Below are 20,843 nucleotides of genomic sequence, written 5' to 3' on the forward strand. Positions count from 1 at the left end.
AAAGTTACTATGAAGAGGACATGTTTTCTTACCAATGCATTTTGGAAATGGATAGTTTATCTCTCCATCATTACACTCCACTTCAATTTCTGCTGTATTGCTTTCAGGTGCATGTTTATGGTAATATCCATGTTTGCACCGAAGAGTCTTTTTTTCACCGTGTTCCATGTACATTATTTGGGGTAAATCTTGCAGATGGTACTCTGGTTTAAAAGTGTGAATCTCACAAGGACCTGATGGAAATGAAATGGTAACATTAAAGCAGCAATACTTGAGCCATGCGTTTCATATACATGATATGTTAATACTGGATGAAAGTCATGTTCTTACGTAGGCACTTTGGTGGGGTCTGCCATTCTCCATTCAGACATCTGATGCTGCCTGTGAAACTCAGTGTATAATCCAAGTTACATTGGTAGGAAACCTCTGTAATAACGCCTTCACCATCTCTCTCTTTGACAGTGTGATCTCCATTATTAATAGGAGGGGCTGGGGGACAGGTCACTAGATCAAACAGGAAATATATATCAATCATGCATTTCAATTGATCTGCAACATTTTATGTTCTAAATTAGGAATTTGAGAAAACCAAGGAAACACTGTGGTTAACATGGTCTTGGCCTTCTATTCCAGAATACGTGCAGATCCCCTTTAAATAAAAGTTAGGCAAAGTTGATATTTATCCCTCTCAGCAAAAAGCTTTTTCAAAGGTCAACTGCCCTTTAGAACCAGCTTCTCTTTTAAAAGGCCTATATATCATCAATATAAGTAAGAAACATTAATTCTAGTGTCAAAATTGACTACAAAGTGTTTATACTATCATTTTGGTAATGAAGTCAGTCTCGTCCAAAACGTGTTTGGTACGTGACTGCATCAGGATTCTCTTGAGGGCTTGGTTTGCATTACAATTAATGGCGTGTTCAAAACAAATGGGAACTTGGACCTCGTATATCTCAGACTTTCCGACTTCAGTGCGATCAAAACAACTGGGAACTCACCCACAGCACTTGAACTGCTTCGCCAGACAAGATGTGTGGTTAGTATTTGCCCTTGCTTGGGAAATAGCTACTCTAATGATGGGCTTCCATAAAGTTGTTCAGTAATCTTGTGCAGATGGCCAGGATATGGATTAACGTTAAACATGACTAGTTTCTACTTGTGCTGTCAACCGTCAAGAGTGTTGTTGTTAAGTAAAGTAGCTAGCTAAATTGTGTTTATAGCTTGCTAGCTAGCTAGATGTAGCTACATTAGCTAGGTAGCTACATGTCATTAGCTGATAGGCTACGCCACTATGATACTGGGATATGATACTGTGATAGAACTAGTTAAATACATAGCCTCTCCCTAACGTGTGATGTGAGAGGAAGATTTGCATAGCTAACATTGCACCTGAAGACAGGGTTGATCCCTGCTAGCTACCGTTAGCTAGCTAGCTCATAATCTAGCAAACCTGTTGACCTGTATGATACATGTTGCCAGCTTGCTTTCAACAGTGTTTCAACTCAAGCTGGCTAGCTGCTGTCCTTGTTTGTTGTGATTGAATGGCAAAGACACACCCACATCAAACCACAACTCCAAGACAACTCTCGTTTGACTTCAGTCATAGGTGCTAAAATTCATAATGAGCATTGATGAAAAATGAGGCCAAATCAGTGCATTCGCCCTTTAAATCTGTAATGAGGGTGTGTGTTTCTGGAAGTCAATCAACTATTCTGGACAAGCAGAAGGTAAATGAGAAGGAGGAGTCTACCGTGTCCGTAGGCAAATTCGCCATTTATTTTCTATATTCAGGATTCAGCCAAACATCGTTTTAAAGTATGTTTTACTATTAAACAGTTTCAGTCACTGAATTGTTTAATCAAACGTTTTGCTCCCAACTCCTGATATCAGCGCATAAAAACGTTGATCTGTCTCCTGAATTAGCAGAGCGTGCATGTCCGCAATGCGCACCAGGTCTGAGCTCGTTTTCCCAGGTTTTCCCTGGCTATACTAGCTGGCTAGTTGAAATATGCTAGTTTTCATCCTCATTGCCAAACTTCATAAATACTGTAGCCTCAACTCCTTTGCTAGTTTTACAACTCATGTAACTAAGAAATTCACTGGAAAGAAACTTTAAAATTATGTATTGTTTTATTGAATAGTCATGACTGATTCAAGATATCTGTCATAAGAATACGATGGTGAAGCATATCATGGCTACTTAACACAGATCCAAGTTCAGTTTTGAGATCCACTGGCGTCATTGGCGTAGGGTTAGCTGGATGTTTCTTACTGGTCTTGAAACTGTGATAACGGGCAGCCTTTCCCCGATTGGCTCAATGGGATATGTTGTGATTTTGCCAACACAGCCAATTTAACTTTTTTTCAACTGACTACCGTATTTGTTGATTTAAATCATACTTTATTTATAGAATGAGTAATCCAGGAAATTCACGAATTAATTGACATGAGAAAATCTGAGAAAATAGCAACTGTACAGATCACAATGACTACAGTAATTGGCTAAATTACATCTGGATACTATGGGCTCGTGGAGCTTCTCCTCCTCACCACTCTATCAAAGAGTCTGTAATACACTGCTCCATACACTCCCATCCAGGCTCCTCCTTTTCCACCACATCTTTTAGGTCAAAACAGTTCAATGGGGGCTACTGTGTGAAAAATGTGATAAGGCATTGCAAAAGGTACAGTGCTATGGTAATACAGTACCACTGACATAAGACTTACCGCAGGCGTGGGCAAACTTTTTGGCATAAGGGCCACATCGGGATTTTGAAATTCAACGGAAAGACACATTTTTGGGGGGACCAATTGTTTGTTAAAATCAATTTGCGGGGGCCTCCGGAGTGGTGCAGCAGTCTAAGGCACTGCATCACAGTGCTTGAGGCATCACTACAGGGGCAGGATGACAGATTGTTTACTTGTCAGCTCTGGTATTCGATCCAGCAACCTTTTGGTGACTGGCCCAACACGCTAACCACTTGGCTATCTGCCACCCCGATTATTTTTCAGTCCCTGGGCCATGCACGCTGACACAGTGTGGCCAGGTGTCACAACTGGCAGTGACTGGGAGACCCATCAGGCAGCGCACAATTGGCCCAGCATCGTCCGGGATAGGAGAGGGTTTGGCATGCAGAGATGATCTTGTACCATCTCGCTCTAGCGACTCCTGTGGTGGGCCAGGCGCATGCACGCTGACCCAGTGTGGCCAGATGTGTACGCTGTTTCTTCCGACACATTGGTGCGGCTGGCTTCCGGGTAAAGTGGACATTGTGTCAAGAAGCAGTGCGGCTTGACTGGGTTGTGTTTCAGAGGACGCGCGGCTCTCGACCTTTGTCTCTCCCGAGTCCGTACGGGAGTTGCAGCGATGGGACAAGACTATAACTACCAATTGGATACCATGAAATTGGGGAGTCAAAGGTATAAAACATTTTTTTTTTACATTTAATTAAAGGGCCCGGGGGCCGTACTTTGCCCCCCCCTTGACTTACCGGTACTTTATTTTATGGGACTGAAACATAATCGGGGCGGCAGATAGCCTAGTGGTTAGCGCATTGGGACAGTAACCGAAAGGTTGCTGGATCAAATCACAGAACTGACAAGTAAACAATCTGTCATCCTGCCCCTGAACAAGGCAGTTAACCCACTGTTCCTAGGCCGTCATTTTAAATAAGAATTTGTTCTTAACTGACTTGCCTGGTTAAATTTAAAAATGGGAAGATTTTTAATTTTTTTTGGTAACTACCTTGTACCAAGGTAACGGTACCCAGTGGTACGGGTTCAAATTAATCAATTATTAATAGGTTATAATTGTCGAATTACCATATGTTCATGTAAATACCTGGTACTTTCTGTACTTTAAAATACAGTCCTACAGACTTACCTTGACACTCGATTGTCTTACTCCACTCTCCGTTCTTGCAAGTTGCTTTTCCTCTTGAGCCTGTGTTTGGGCCGCTAAGGCATCCATAATCTATTTTGTCCCCATTTTCATATCTCTCTCGGTCAGGAATCAGCAGCATTCTGGTGTCTGCACCCTCAGGTTTACTACAGTAATCTGCAAGTGAAGCACAGACATGGAGGAATACCCTCCTCCATACACTCTTTTGGCTCCTCCATTTCCACCACATCTTTTAAAAACAGTGTAACGTGTTACTCTGTGTGGAAATATCATTCCAATTGCAAGGTTCGACATTAAATCTTGTACGGGACAAGTGAAAATCAAAATAGTCGGGCAAGCAAAATATAGACTTAAGTTGTTCGAATGGGCAAGTAAAATAATAACATCAAACAATTACTCAGATCAGAATTGAATCAGTGTCCTCCGGATGTGATGTGTTGCGCACTGTTCTCACAATTTGGGGTGGCAGCGTAGCCTAGTGGTTAGAGGGGGGAGGCAGGTAGCCTAGTGGTTAGAGGGGGGAGGCAGGTAGCCTAGTGGTTAGAGGGGGGAGGCAGGTAGCCTAGTGGTTAGAGGGGGGAGGCAGGTAGCCTAGTGGTTAGAGGGGGGAGGCAGGTAGCCTAGTGGTTAGAGGGGGGAGGCAGCGTAGCCTAGTGGTTAGAGGGGGGAGGCAGCGTAGCCTAGTGGTTAGAGGGGGGAGGCGGGTAGCCTAGTGGTTAGAGGGGGGAGGCGGGTAGCCTAGTGGTTAGAGGGGGGAGGCGGGTAGCCTAGTGGTTAGAGGGGGGAGGCAGGTAGCCTAGTGGTTAGAGGGGGGAGGCAGGTAGCCTAGTGGTTAGAGGGGGGAGGCAGGTAGCCTAGTGGTTAGAGGGGGGAGGCAGGTAGCCTAGTGGTTAGAGGGGGGAGGCAGCGTAGCCTAGTGGTTAGAGGGGGGAGGCAGCGTAGCCTAGTGGTTAGAGGGGGGAGGCAGCGTAGCCTAGTGGTTAGAGGGGGGAGGCAGCGTAGCCTAGTGGTTAGAGGGGGGAGGCAGCGTAGCCTAGTGGTTAGAGGGGGGAGGCAGCGTAGCCTAGTGGTTAGAGGGGGGAGGCAGCGTAGCCTAGTGGTTAGAGGGGGGAGGCAGCGTAGCCTAGTGGTTAGAGGGGGGAGGCAGCGTAGCCTAGTGGTTAGAGGGGGGAGGCAGCGTAGCCTAGTGGTTAGAGGGGGGAGGCAGCGTAGCCTAGTGGTTAGAGGGGGGAGGCAGCGTAGCCTAGTGGTTAGAGGGGGGAGGCAGGTAGCCTAGTGGTTAGAGGGGGGAGGCAGGTAGCCTAGTGGTTAGAGGGGGGAGGCAGCGTAGCCTAGTGGTTAGAGAGGGGAGGCAGGTAGCCTAGTGGTTAGAGGGGGGAGGCAGGTAGCCTAGTGGTTAGAGGGGGGAGGCAGGTAGCCTAGTGGTTAGAGGGGGGAGGCAGGTAGCCTAGTGGTTAGAGGGGGGAGGCAGGTAGCCTAGTGGTTAGAGCGTTGGACTAGTAACCGAAAGGTTGCAAGATTGAATCCCTGAGCTGACAAGGTAAAAATTTGTCGTTCTGCCCCTGAACAAGGCAGTTAACCCACTGTTCCTAGGCTGTCATTGAAAATAAGAATTTGTTCTTAAGTGACTTGCCTAGTTAAAAAAATGTAAAATAAAAAAAATGTTAAAAAAATCTCTGCAGAGCACATCGGATATAATGATTGTATTGTATTGAGAGACACAAGCGTTTTTTCAATCACTTTTTTGTACAGTGCATTCGGAAAGTATTCAGACCCCTTGACTTTTTCCCATATTTTGTTAGGTTACAGCCTTATTCTAAAATGTATTCAATTGTTTTTCCCCCTCATCAATCTACACACAATACCCCATAATTACAAAGCAACAACTGTTTTTTAGAAATTTTTGAAAATGTATTTAAAACCCCCCCCATAAGTATCACATTTACATAATCGTTCAGACCCTTTACTCAGTACTTTGTTGAAGCGCCTCTGGCAGCGATTAAAGCATCGAGTCTTCTTTTGTATGACGCTACAAGCTTCGCACACCTGTATTTGGGGAGTTTCTCCCATTCTTCTTGTCGCTGCACTTTTTTCAGGTCTCTCAGCCTTTACCTCGATCCTGTCTAGTTTCCCAGTCCCTGCCGCTGAAAACCTCCCCACAGCTTGATGCTGCCATCCTATGCTTCACCGTAGGGATAGTGCCAGGTTTCCTCCAGATGTGACGCTTGGTATTCAGTCCAAAGAGTTCAATCTGGATTTCATCAGACCAGAGAATCTTGTTTCTCAATGTCTGAAAGTCCTTTAGGTGCCTTTTGGCAATCTCCAAGTGGGCTGTCATGTGCCTTTTTACTGAGGAGTGGCTTCCGTCTGGCCACTCTACCATAAAGGCCTGATTGGTGGAGTGCTGCAGAGATCGTTGTCCTTCTGGAAGGTTCTCCAATCTCCACAGATGAACTTTGGAGCTCTGTCAGAGTGACCATCGAGGACTTGGTCACCTCCCTGACCAAGGCCCTTCTCCCCCAATTGCTCAGTTTGGCCGGGCGGCCAGCTCTAAGAAGAGTCTTGGTTTTTCCAAACTTCTCCCACTTAATAATGTGGAGGCTACTGTATTCTTGGAGAGCTTCAATGTTCGAGACATTTTTTGATACCCTTCCCCAGATCTGTGCCTCAACACAATCCTGTCTCGTGGCTCTACGGGCAATTCCTGCGACCTCATGTCTTGGTTTTTGCTCTGACATGCACTGTCAACAGTGGGACCTTATTTAGAAAGATGTGTTCCTTTACAAATCATGTACAATAAATTTAATTTACCACAGGTGGACTCCAATCAAGTTGTAGAAACATCTCAAGGATGATCAATGGAAAAAGGTTTTTGAGTCTCATAGCAAAGTGTCAGAATACTTATGTAAGTAAGGTATTTATGTTTTTTATTTTAAATAAATGTGCACAAATTTCTAAACCTCTTATGGCTTTGTCATTGTGCGGTATTGCGTGTAGATTGATTGATTTAATCCATTTTAGAATAAGGCTGTAACGTAACAAAATGTGGAAAAATTCAACGGGTATGAATACTTTCCGAATGCACTGTAGTGTACTTAGTAAGTTAGTTGCTCAGTTTTAGCAATTATTTTGTCTGCAAACAGGTTTCGTACGGACATGAAACGTCAAGGGGGCTGTTGCTCCAGGAGAGAGAGCAACATTCAAAATGTAATTGAGGGAAAAACTGTTTTTAAAACAATTATTTTTAAAGAGAGTGGAGTTCCAGGTTTCTGTGAGTTTAACACATATTCTCAACATTAAATAATAAGGAAATGCTGCCACTTTACAAACAGAGAATGTAATTGAGATGATGCAGTAGTGGAACGGAGCGGAGCGCGCTGTTTGTAGTGAATATATACTCTATATAGGTCCACCAAAGGACTGTTTTTGTTGGACATTACATTCACTGTTAGCAATGTAATTGATCTATCTAGCAACAATATCTTATTTCATGTTAGCAATCTAGCTAATGTGTTTTGATTTCACACTTCCTCATCAGGTGGTGAATTATGTAACATATAATCTAGGCCAATATGAACAGAAAAGATGATTCCTAATGAGAAAAAAATAAATCTAATCATTCTGGATTCTACTTTGACACGAGGAACATCAAAATATCCATTATCCATTCCCTGCACATGTTAGGAATAGCTAGCATAGCTAGGCTGTCTAGAGCCATAATGGAAAGTAGGCCTAACTGTGCATAAACAACTCCGTCCATATTACCCAGCTCCAGACAGAATGTATTCTACATTTTTGTCTCATTCTCTGTATGATAATAATAATGATACTAATGAGTTTCATTTTGTAAAGTGTCTATTTGCATCATACAACACAATTTGGACTTGAGCTTTCACACAAGTGAAAAATCTGTCATACTTTTCCAAATGACAAGTGGGTAAAAAAAAGTTAATGTCAAGTCCTGAATTGTAGTAAATGCAATAAACATTTCAATGTTGACAGTACCATAGTAATGCCATAGACGTTAAAGACACAATCAGAAGTTGAAACAATAAGAAAGAGCTTCCCCGCCCCTGTTTTGGTTAAAAGCTGAGTGATAGGGCTGGAGAAATGTTACCACTCTCAAATTCATAGACATAGCTATAGATGCAAGGACAGACCATCATGATATCAACATTATACATTGAACCATGTTTTGAGGCTGTATAGTGTTTGTTTACATTTACTTTGTTTTACTCCTTTGTTAGTAAACAATCTTTGGGTTATGATGAGGTGCGACAGTTGAACTAAGCTCATGAGTCATTTATAAGTTATGTTCTTTAAGAAACATTTGGTACATGTCATTAATTTAGAAGTCCAACAATAGGTGTAGCAACTGCAGATTGCCCCTTTAAACTGACCTTTGCCCTTGATGCTCTTATCCCACTCTCCGTTCTTACAAGTTGCAAGACATCCATACTCTACTTGGGCCCCATTTTCATAACGCTCTCGATCAGGAACCAGCGGCATTCTCCTCCCTGCACCCTCAGGCTTACCACAGTACTCTGCAGATGAAGCACAGCATGCATACAGTGACCGAGACGCTCATGCTTTAAATTACATTCAGCTTATAAAGACTTCAGAAAGCCTTCATAATGCTTTCATCAGCACTACATAAATGTGTTACAAGTCATCTATAACAGTTTGTCATGCTTTATAAAGGGTTCATAAATGGGACATAACTGTGTGACATAATCACCAATGTGACATAACCCACTATGTCAAATATGATAAAAGACTCTCCCAGCGCATTACTCATTGGCTTAATCAACCAACCAATCATCTCCACAACAACTTCCCCCATGTGTCTTGTGCATCAGTCGAATTGGTCAGACGTCTTGGCAGTAAAGAGATTGTGTTTGTTTATTGGGATAGTTTTCCCCACAATTATAAGTGTGTAGTCTTTATTCTTCTGGGTGAAGCCATTAGCTAGCTATGTCCTTTGCTAATTAGCTAGCTGGAAATTAGGGATCATTGTTTTTTCTCTCTCTTGAGGCTAGGGGAATGGTTTCCACTAGATAGCAAAGCCACAAAGTCATAATTGGCTATATCGTAGAAATTCATGAAAACAAACATTTGCTTTTTGGTCTTAATTCAAGGTTAGGGTTAGGCATAAGGTTAGCAGTGTGGTAAAGGTTAGGATTAGGTTTAAACTGAAACTTGAAGAATGGACATTTTGGAAATGGGTGGAGTTTGACTTTGTGGCTGTGTTAACTTGTGACGACAAGGGGAAATATATTTGGTGTCAAAGGACATGATAACAAATAGTTTATTCAGTAAGGTCACTCCCATAGAGTTCTATGGTCACTCCCACTACGGCCAACTTTGAATGGTTGATATCCCAGGCTTATATGTGCAATAGCCTGTGTACGAGGTTACACCAAGAAGCAGTTATCTTGATTAAAGCCCCCAACATAAGGAAATTGACAGTGTCTTTCTTCTGGAACCAAGTTGCATGTTCCTCAGTACACAAACACGCACACAACAATGTAATGAGCCATACCGTGCGGTGCTGGGCCCAGTCAGGTCTTTGATCATTTCACCCACTCCCCCGCTGAAAGATCAGCCACAAAATGTTGGCACCATTGTAACAGGTTGTAATCACTACCTGCCCTCCAGGACACCTACACCACCCGATGTCACAGGAAGGCCATAAAGATCAAGGACAACATCCACCCGAGCCACTGCCTGTTCACCCTGCTATCATCCAGAAGGCGTGGTCAGTACAGGTGCATCAAAGCGGGGACCGAGAGACTGAAAAACAACTTCTATCTCAAGGCCATCAGACTGTTAACTAACATTGAGTGGCTGCTGCCAACATACAGACTCTAGCAACTTTAATAATGAATACTTGGATGTGATAAATGTATCACTAGTCACTTAAACAATGCCACTTTATATAATGTTTACATACCCTACATTACTCATCTCACATGTATATACTGTACTCTATACCATCTACTGCATCTTGCCTATGTCGTTCATCCAAATATTTATATGTACATACTCTTAATCATTCCTTTACACTTGTGTGTATAAGGTAGTTGTTGTGAAATTGTTAGATTACTTGTTAGATATTACTGCACGGTCGGAACTAGAAGCACAAGCATTTCGCTACACTCGCATTCATTTGATTTGATTTGGTTTCAAGCCCTGGTCTCCCGCATGGGAGAGAAGACGAATAAGAATACACACACACCCAAAACCCAAGCTTTGCAGGTCCATCAACCCATCTGTCACGCCCTGGCCATAGAGGCTTTTATTCTCTATTTTGGTTAGGCCAGGGTGTGACTAGGGTTGGCATTCTAGTTTCTTTATTTCTATGTTTTCTGTTTCTATGTTTTGGCCGGGTATGGTTCTCAATCAGGGACAGCTGTCTATCGTTGTCTCTGATTGGGAATCATACTTAGGCAGCCTGTTTTTCCACCTTAGTTGTGGGTAGTTATCTTTGTTAGTGGCACTATAGCCCTAGTAAGCTTCACGGTCGTTTTGTAGTTTTTTTCTTGTTTTTGTTGGCGACATTCAAAATAAAAGGAAAATGTACGCTAACCACGCTGCACCTTGGTCCGGTCGTTTCCACCCTGACGACGGCCGTGACACCATCTAAATATGGCTCACACCCTACAACAGACATATTCAACTATATTCTTATAGGGGCCAGATGTAAAGAAGGTTAATTGCAGGGAGGCCGGACATTTTCCACATGCGATTATTCTTCGGAAGAACTGTATAAAAAAGTAACACATTACCAACAATAATGCTATTTTCTTCATGTTAAATGTTGGTAAAAGTAATTGGGGAAGAAGTGGAGGGCTTCAAACAACGTAGGTCGAGGTTCAACCACAAAATGGGATTATCATTGAAAAGAACAAGGCTCAACACTCATTATTTTATTTAAACAACTATTTAAAGTTTCTTAAAAGTAATAAGGCAATTTTTTTATTATCTGAAAACTAAGCATCTCAATAAATAGCACAAAGCGCTGTCAAATCAGGTAATGCTAAATTTCAGTTCTTTAGGAAGTGTGCTTTGAATTAAGTTCCCTCAGTCATTAGGTGTGTTTTTTGTCACACTGAGGCAGTTTATACAATTTTTAAAACATTACAATACATTCACAGCACATTGTGTGCCCTCAGGCCCCTACTCCACCACTACCACATATCTACAGTACTAAATCCATGTGTATGTATAGTGCATATATTATTGTGTGTGTGGGTGTATGCATGTGTCTGTGCCAATGTTTGTGTTGCTTCACAGTCCCCGCTGTTCCATAAAGTGTTTTTTATCCGTTTTTTTAATTTTCAATTTTACTGCTTGCATCAGTCACTTTATGTGGAATAGAGTTCCATGTAGTCATGGCTCTATGTAGAACTGTGTGCCTCCCATAGTCTGTTCTGGACTTGGGGACTGTGAAGGAACCTCTTGTGGCATGTCTTGTGGGGTATGCATGGGTGTCTGAACTGTGACAGACTGCTCGCTGCATTCAACATGTCAATACCTCTTATAAATTAAAGTAGTGATGAAGTCAATCTCTCCTCCACTTTCAGCCAGGAGAGATTGACATACATATTATTGATATTAGCTCTCTGTGTACATCCAAGGGCCAGCCGTGCTGCCCTGTTCTGAGCCAATTGTCCTTTTTTGTGGCACCTGACCACACGACTGAACAGTTGTCAAGGTGTGACAAAACTAGGACCTGTCTTGTTGATAGTTTTGTTAAGAAGGCAGAGCATCGCTTTATTATAGACAGACTTCTTCCCATCTTAGCTACTACTGCATCAATATGTTTTGACCATGACAGTTTACAATCTAGGGTTACTCCAAGCAGTTTAGTCATCTCAATTTGCTCAATTTCCACATTACTTATTACAAGATTTAGTTGAGGTTTAGGGTTTAGTAAATGTTTTGTTCCAAATGCAATGCTTTCAGTTTTAGAAATATTTAGGACTAACTTATTCCTTGCCACTCACTCTGAAACTAAGTGCAGCTCTTTGTTGAGTGTTGCAGTCATTTCAGTCGCTGTAGTAGCTGACGCGTATGGTGTTAAGTCATCCTCATACATAGACACTCTGGCTTTACTCAGTCTGTGGCATGTCGTTAGTAAAAAAAAATAAAAGCAAGGGGCCGATTATATTTGAGAGGCTTCCATTAAAGAACACCCTCTGTGTTCTATTAGACAGGTAACTCTTTATCCACAAAATAGCAGGGGGTGTAAAGCCATAACATATACGTTTTTCCAGCTGCAGACTATGATCGATAATGTCAAAAGATGCACTGACGTCTAACAGACAGCCCCCACAATCATTGTATCATAAATTTCTCTCAGCCAATCATCAGTCATTTGTGTAAGTGATGTGCTTGTTGAGTGTCCTTCCCTATAAGCATGCTGAAAATCTGTTTTCAATTTGTTTACTGTAAAATAGCATTGTATCTGGTCAAACACAATTTTTCCCAGAAGTTTACTAAGGGTTGGTAACAGGCTGATTGGTTAGCTATTTGAGCCAGTAAAGGGGGCTTTACTATTCTTGGGTAGCGGGATTACTTTAGCTTCCCTCCAGACCTGAGGGCACACGTTCTCTAGTAGGCTTAAATTGAAGATGCGGCAAATAAGAGTGCAATATCGTCTGCTATTATCCTCAGTAATTTTCCATCCAGATTGTCAGACCCTGGTGGCTTGTCATTGTTGATAGAAACAATAATTTTTTCACCTCTTCCACACTGACTTTACGGAATTCCAAAGTACAATTCTTGCCTTTCATAATTTGGTCCGATCTACTTGAATGTGTAGTGTCAGCGTTTGTTGCTGGCATGTCACCCCTACGTTTGCTTATCTTGCATGAAAAAGTCATTAAAGTAGTTTTCAATATCAGTGGGCTGTGTGATGAATGAACCATCTGATTCAATCAATGAAGGAGCCGATTTGGCTTTTTTTTCCCAAAATGTAATTTAAGGTGCCCCAAAACGTTTTACTATCATTCTTTATATCATTCTTTATATAATTTATCTTTGTTTCATAGTGTAGTTTCTTTTTATTTAGTTTAGTCACATGATTTCTTAATTTGCAGTATATTTGCCAATCAGTCGGTTGTGCAGCCAGACTTATTTGCCATACCTTTTGCCTCATCCCTCTCAACCATACAAATTTTAAATTCCTCATCAATCCAAGGGGATTTAACAGTTTTTACAGTCATTTTCTTAATGGGTGCGTGTTTAGTAGTAACTGGAATAAGTAGTTTCATAAATGTGTCAAGTGCAGCGTCTGGTTGCTGTCACGATCGTCTTCTTGAGAGATATTGGACCAAGGCACAGCATGTGCAAAATACATCTCTTTATTTTGGAAGAGAGAAAAAACACGAAACGAACACTATACACAAACTAACAAAACAACAAACGACCGTGAAGCTAAATAACGTAAGTGCACAGACAAGCAACAAACGTTCAACATAGACAATTCCCCACAAACACATGATGCCCATGGCTGCCTTAAATATGGCTCCCAATTAGAGACAATAAACCACAGCTGTCTCTAATTGAGAACCAATCCAGGCAGCCATCGACATACAAACACCTAGACAAGACTTTTCCCCATTAAACCTACAAACCCCTAGACAAACCAAAACACATACTTCCCCATGTCACACCCTGACCTAACAAAAATAATAATGAAAACAAAGATAACTAAGGCCAGGGTGTGACATAACCCCCCCCTTAAGGTGCGAACTCCGGGCGCACCAGCATAAAGTCTAGGGGAGGGTCTGGGTGGGCGTCTGTCCACGGTGGCGGCTCTGGCACTGGTCGTGGTCCCCACCCCACCATAGTCACTACCCGCTTTCGTAGCCTCCTCCAATTGACCACCCTCCAACTTAACCCCACTGGATTAAGGGGCAGCACCGGACTAAGGGGCAGCACCGGACTAAGGGGCAGCACCGGACTAAGGGGCAGCACCGGACTAAGGGGCAGCACCGGACTAAGGGGCAGCACCAGGATAAGGGGCAGCACCAGGATAAGGGGCAGCACCAGGATAAGGGGCAGCACCAGGATAAGGGGCAGCACCAGGATAAGGGGCAGCACCAGGATAAGGGGCATCACCAGGATAAGGGGCAGCACCAGGATAAGGGGCAGCACCAGGATGAGGGACGGCAGCTCCGTACTGAGGGACGGCAGCTCCGGACTGACTGGCGGATCCTGGCTGGATGGCTCTGGCGGATCCTGGCTGGAAGGCTCTGGCGGATCCTGGCTGGAAGGCTCTGGCGGATCCTGGCTGGGCTGCTCATGGCTGGCTGACGGATCTGGCTGCTCATGGCCGGCTGACGGATCTGGCTGCTCATGGCTGGCTGACGGATCTGGCTGATCCGGTCTGGCGGAAGGCTCTGGCTGATCCGGTCTGGCGGAAGGCTCTGGCTGATCCGGTCTGGCGGAAGGCTCTGGCTGATCCGGTCTGGCGGAAGGCTCTGGCTGATCCGGTCTGGCGGAAGGCTCTGGCTGCTCCTGTCTAGCGGAAGGCTCTAGCGGCTCCTGTCTGGCGGAAGGCTCTAGTGGCTCCTGTCTGGCGGACGGCTCTGTAGGCTCATGGCAGACGGGCGGCTTTGCAGGCTCATGGCAGACGGGCGGCTTTGAAGGCTCAATACAGACGGGCAGTTCAGGCGCCGTTGGGCAGACGGGCAGTTCAGGCGCCGCTTGGCAGACGGGCAGTTCAGGCGCCGCTTGGCAGACGGGCAGTTCAGGCGCCGTTGGGCAGACGGGCAGTTCAGGCGCCGCTGGGCAGACGGGCAGTTCAGGCGCCGCTGGGCAGACGGCAGACTCTGACCGGCTGAGACGCACTGTAGGCCTGGTGCGTGGTGCCGGAACTGGAGGTACCGGACTGGAGACACGCACATCAAGGCGAGTGCGGGGAACAACAACAGGGCACACTGGACTCTCAAAGCGTACTATAGGCCTGGTGCGTGGTACCGGAACTGGTGGTACCGGGCTGAGGGCACGCACATCAGGGCGAGTACGGGGAGAAGGAACAGTGCGTACAGGGCTCTGGAGACGCACAGGAGGCTTAGTGCGTGGTGCCGGAACTGGTGGTACCGGACTGGAGACACGCACCTCAAGGCTAGTGCGGGGAGCAGGAACAGGGCACACTGAGTTCTCAAGGCGCACTATAGGACTGGTGCGTGGTACCGGAACTGGTGGTACCGGGCTGAGGGCACGCACCTCATGACGAGTGCGGGGAGAAGGATCAGTGCGTACAGGGCTCTGGAGACGCACATGAGGCTTAGTGCGTGGTGCCAGAACTGGAGGCACTGGGCTGGATACACGCACCACAGGGAGAGTGCGTGGAGGAGTAACAGGGCTCTGGAGACGCACAGTAGGCTTAGTGCGTGGTGTCAGCACTGGTGGTACTGGGCTGGGAACACGCACCACAGGGCTAGTGCGAGGAGCAGTAACAGTACGCACAGGACTCTGGAGACGCACAGGAGGCTTTGTGCGTGCTGTAGGCACTGTCTTAACCAGACGGCTAGCACGCTCCTCAGGACGAGTATGGAGAACTGTTCCCGGTGACATTAAGTCACCAACACGTTCATTCGGACGGATGCCGTGCCTCATGCACCAAACCAATACATCCCTCATAACTCTCTCCTCCAATTTCTCCATTAACTCCTTTACTGTCTCTGCGTCACTCTCCTCCAAATCCGCCCTCACCGGCTCCTTACGGTAAACAGGAGGAGTTGGCTCACGTCTCCCGACTGACCCAACTAAACTACCCGAGAGCCCCCCCCCAAGAAATTTTTGGGTTTGACTTACGGGCTTCCAGCCTTGTTTCCGTGCTGCCTCCTCATATCGCCGCCTCTCTTCTTTCGCTGCCTCCAGCTCAGCTTTGGGGCGGCGATATTCTCCTGGTTGAGCCCAGGGTCCCTTTCCGTCCAATATTTCCTCCCATGTCCACGAGTCCTGGTTACTTTGCCGTTGTTGTTGGTTCCGCTCACGCTGCTTGATCCATGGTTGGTGGGGAATTCTGTCACGATCGTCTTCTTGAGAGATATTGGACCAAGGCGCAGCAAATGTGCAAAATACATCTCTTTATTTTGGAAGAGAGAAAAAACACGAAACGAACACTATACACAAACTAACAAAACAACAAACGACCGTGAAGCTAAATAACGTAAGTGCACAGACAAGCAACAAACGTTCAACATAGACAATTCCCCACAAACACATGATGCCCATGGCTGCCTTAAATATGGCTCCCAATTAGAGACAATAAACCACAGCTGTCTCTAATTGAGAACCAATCCAGGCAGCCATCGACATACAAACACCTAGACAAGACTTTTCCCCATTAAACCTACAAACCCCTAGACAAACCAAAACACATACTTCCCCATGTCACACCCTGACCTAACTAAAATAATAATGAAAACAAAGATAACTAAGGCCAGGGTGTGACAGTTGCTCCTCATTACACACCACAGAGCAGCAAATATTCTTTACATTATCAACATATGAATCACTACAAAACTTGTTGTATGACCTTTTATACACTATTTTAGGCCCAGCCTTTGGAACGTTGGTTTTCCTAGATATGGCTATTATATTGTGATCACTATATCCTATGGATTTGGATACTGCTTTAAAGCACGATTCTGCAGCGTTAGTAAAGATGTGATCAAGACATGTTGATGATTTAATTCCTGTGCAGTTTCTAACTACCCTGGTAGGTTGACTGACAACCTGATCCAGGTTGAAGGCACTGGTTACAGTTTGGCACTGGTTACAGTTTGGCACTGGTTTCAGTTTGCAGCTTGATGATAGCCAGTCAATATTTAAATTACCCAGAAAATATACTTCTCTGTTGATATCACATACATTATCACCTTCGCTCACTTGTAACTGCTAGAAACCACTAGAAACCACTAGAAACTGCTAGAAACCACTAGAAACCGCTAGAAACCACACAAAAGACTACACTTGCCATTTTGGCACTGAGTCGGATTTTGGAGGGGATTTATTTTGCAGAGCTTTTATTAATGCTTTTTGGGGCGGCAGGGTAGCCTAGTGGTTAGAGCATTGGACTAGTAACCGAAAGGTTGCAAGTTTGAATCCCGAGCTGACAAAGTACAAATCTGTTGTCCTGCCCCTGAACAGGCAGTTAACCCACTGTTCCTAGGCCATCATTGAAAATAAGAATTTGTTCTTAACTGACTTGCCTTGTTAAATAAAGGTACAATTAAAAAAAAATGACCAACTGTTGTGTCTTCAATGACATTTTCAAACTCTCCCTGACTGTAATACCTACATGTTTCAAGCAGACCCCCATAGTCCTTGTGCGAAGGTAACCTGCCTGAATTACCGCCCCGTAGCACTCACGTTGGTAGCTATGAATTGCTTTGAAAGGCTGGTCATGGATCACATCAATAGCATCCTCCCGGATATCCTAGACCCACTTCGATTCGCATACCACCCCAACAGATCCACAGATGACGCAATCTCAATATCCCTCCACACTGCCCTTTCAAACCTGGACAAAAGGAACACCTATTTGAGAATTCTGTTCATTAAATACAGCTCAGCATTCAACACCATAGTGCCCACAAAGCTCATCACTAAGCTAAGGACCCTGGTACTAAACACCGCCCTTTGCAACTGGTGGTAAGGGTAGGCAACAACACGTCTGCCACGCTGATCCTCAACACTGGGGCCGCTCAGGGGTGTGTACTTAGTCCCCTCCTGTACTCCCTGTTCACCCTCGACTTCGTGGCCAAACATGACTCCAACACCATCATTAAGTTTCCTGACAACACAACAGTGGTAGGACTGATCACCTACAACAATGAGACAGACTATAGGGGAGAGGTCAGAGAACTGGCATCAAAGACTCCAGTCACCCTAGTCATAGACTGTTTTCTCTGCTACCGCACGACAAGCGGGTGCCGGAGTGCCAAAAGGCTCCTTAACAGTTTCTTCCCCCAAACCATAAGACTGCTGAACAATTAATCAAATGGCCACCGGACTATTTACATTGACACCCCCCCATTTGTTTTGTATAGTGCTACTCGTTGTTTATTATCTATGCATAGTGACTTCACCCTTACCTACATGTACAAATTTCCTCAACTAACCTGTACCCCAGCACACTGACTTGGTACCGGTACCCCCTGTATATAGCCTCGTTATTGTTATCTTATTGTGTTACTTTTAATTATTTTTTGCTTTAATTTATTTGGTAAATATTTTCTTAACTCTTCATGAACTGCACTGTTGGTTATGGGCTTGTAAGTAATCGTTTCATGGTAAGGACTACACTTGTTGTATTCGGCGCATGTGACAAATAAAGTTTGATTTCATTTATTCAGAATTGATCAAAGGGCCAGTCTAAATGAATAAACGATCTGTCCGGATCTGGCTTGCGTGCTGCCAGTTGAATAGCACTGCCCTACAGTAACATGTGGATCATGAGAGAACCTTCATAAATCAGCAGAATCTTTTTATTGACACTTCATGTTGTGGCCTGTAGTACTTAATTTAAAGTCAGACACCGTAGGACATTCATAACACATCCATAAAGACTCTATATCGCATGGCGCTGTACATACTATAACATCAATAACCCTTTGGTCATTTATAACACATACAAAAAAGGCTTGATTGATGTCAACACAATGTATTAACACTTAGGGAATTATCACTAAGAGCTAAAACAAATAAACATTAAAGACAAGTTTAAACTATATTTCCTTTTTAAACAATACAAATACATTCAGTTTAAAAATGTCCAGCAATTAGGTTGAATACTACACAGGGCTGTGAATGTTTTCATTTGACCTTTATTTAACTAGGCAAGGCATTAAGAACAAATTCTTATTTACATTGATGGCCTACACCTGCCAAACCCGATTGTGCACCACCCTATGGGACTCCCAAGCATAGCTAGATTTGATGCAGCCTGGATTAGAACCAGGGACTGCAGTGACCTCTTTTGCACTGAGATGCAGTACCTTCACTCGGGAGCCCTGTGAATAGTGTAGCTTGTCCCTGAGCTGGCGGATGAATGGTTCTTGGTTGGTTCCAGCCTTAAAAGTATGAAACAAAGCAAGTTAGCAGTTCTGTTAGGAAATGCCTTTGTACGAGGGCATTTCTGTGCTGCACAAGACATACTCTAAATGGGGAGATGGGAAACTTGATATGTATTATTATATTCCTCTTTCATTACAAATTTTATGATGTGACTATGAGACGTAGGTGTATCTAGGGGGAGTTTTATTTAGCTGAGCCTGCTAGCTAGCTAGAGCGTATGTTGCTAACGTTAACTAACTATCTAACGTTAGCTAGCTAGGAATTCCTGTAAAGTCACCGACATTATTTGTAATAACAATTGAGTTAGTTATGTAATCTAACTAAACACTTAACTGCAACAAACTAATTTAAATTATAATAAATAAGGTTAACTTACCTGTTTTTCGCTTTCCAGTGGCACCACAAGTGGGCATTTGATTTGTGCTTACTGTGTTACAGAAACTTCACGAACCAAAATGCATGTGCACCGAATTAAAGGCTAACTACACAAAAAAAATCGATGTTTCTTAGATTTTTTCAAAACGTGGTCCCCTGATGTGATTTAAGCATTGTTATGAACACAGAAAAGGGGGGAAATGGAAAAAACAGGGGAACTAACAAAAAACGAGAAAACAGAATACAAATATATGATTTTAAAAGGCCATACCAATTTTTTTTCTGTGCGTGAATGCGCTTTAGAGTGTGTGTCATCCTGCAACACAGCATTTTGGGGGAAGCTGAGGTCAGGTCTAATATTGACTATGCACACAAGAGGGAAAGAGGTTAGGCCATCTGAGAAATGTTTTTGTGAAATATAATATATTATATACCGTTTAGCAGGAACTTTGATCCAAAGCGACTTACAGTCATGCGTGCATACATTTTTACATATGGGTAGTCCCGGGAATTGAGCCCACTATCCTGGCATTTCAAAGCTCTACAAAGACGCATGACTAGGTTATGAATGCTTTTTGAAAACTCAATTTAATATGATTTATAAAGCCTTTATTGAGCAGTGCTTATGCAACTCTTTGTAAAGCACAGGTGTATGTCATATTGGTGCGTTATGCTGCACCATCGAGAGCACCCTGACTGGCGGCATCACTGCCTGGTATGGCAACTGCTCGGCCTCCGACCGCAAGGCACCACAGAAGGTAGTGCGAACGGCCCAGTACATCACTGGGGCCAAGCTTCCTGCCATCCAGGACCTCTATACCAGGCGGTGTCAGAGGAAGGCCCTAAAAATTGTCAAAGACTTCAGCCACCCTAGTCATAGACTGTTCTCTCTGCTACCGCACGGCAAGCGGTACCAGAGTGCCAAGTCTAGGTCCAAAGAGGCTTCTAAACAGCTTCTACCCCCAAGCCATAAGACTCCTGAACATCTAATCGAATGGCTACCCAGACTATTCGCAGACTATTCGACCCCCCCTCCCCTCCCCTCTTTACACCGCTGCTACTCTGTTGCTATCATCTATGCATAGTCACTTCAATAACTCTACCTACATGTACATACTACCTCAACTAACCGGTGCCCCCGCACATTGACTCTGTATCGGTACCCCCTGAATATAGTCTCGCTATTGTTATTTTACTACTGCTCTTTAATTACTTGTTAGTTTTATCTCTTATTCTTATCCATATTTTTTTGAAACTGAATTGTTGGTTAAGGGCTCGTAAGTAAGCCTTTCACTGTTGTATTCGGTGCATGTGACTAATACAATTTGATTTGATTTGGTGGTTATGTTACAGAGTTACTGTATGCCACATTTATGAACCCTTTATAGAGCATGACTTTATGCAGCCTTTATAAGCTGCACATCATTTAAAGAGGGACCATATGGATCAAATGACAATTTGATTATAA

The 20,843-nt window shown here is 43.9% G+C and overlaps 1 protein-coding gene across 7 annotated transcripts in view; it reads right to left on the minus strand.

The window, feature by feature from the left end:
* LOC120055015 (coagulation factor XIII B chain-like) overlaps positions 1 to 20,843 on the minus strand; it is a 126,071-nt gene that overhangs the window by 60,465 nt on the left and 44,763 nt on the right. For 4 of the 7 annotated variants that reach the window (XM_039002856.1, XM_039002855.1, XM_039002858.1 and 1 more), the window contains exons 13-15: positions 8,302 to 8,445; positions 3,884 to 4,057; positions 331 to 504 (exon numbers count right to left, since the gene is read on the minus strand). In XM_039002856.1, the coding sequence (XP_038858784.1) occupies positions 331 to 504; positions 3,884 to 4,057; positions 8,302 to 8,445 (492 nt within the window). Of the gene's footprint in view, positions 1 to 32; positions 234 to 330; positions 505 to 3,883; positions 4,058 to 8,301; positions 8,446 to 20,843 lie in introns of all 7 variants that reach the window. The other 3 variants (XM_039002853.1, XM_039002854.1, XM_039002852.1) reach the window with 1 other exon arrangement.

This window comes from Salvelinus namaycush, chromosome 10, assembly GCF_016432855.1.
Source record: "Salvelinus namaycush isolate Seneca chromosome 10, SaNama_1.0, whole genome shotgun sequence".
In the NCBI taxonomy this organism is placed as follows: domain Eukaryota; kingdom Metazoa; phylum Chordata; class Actinopteri; order Salmoniformes; family Salmonidae; genus Salvelinus; species Salvelinus namaycush.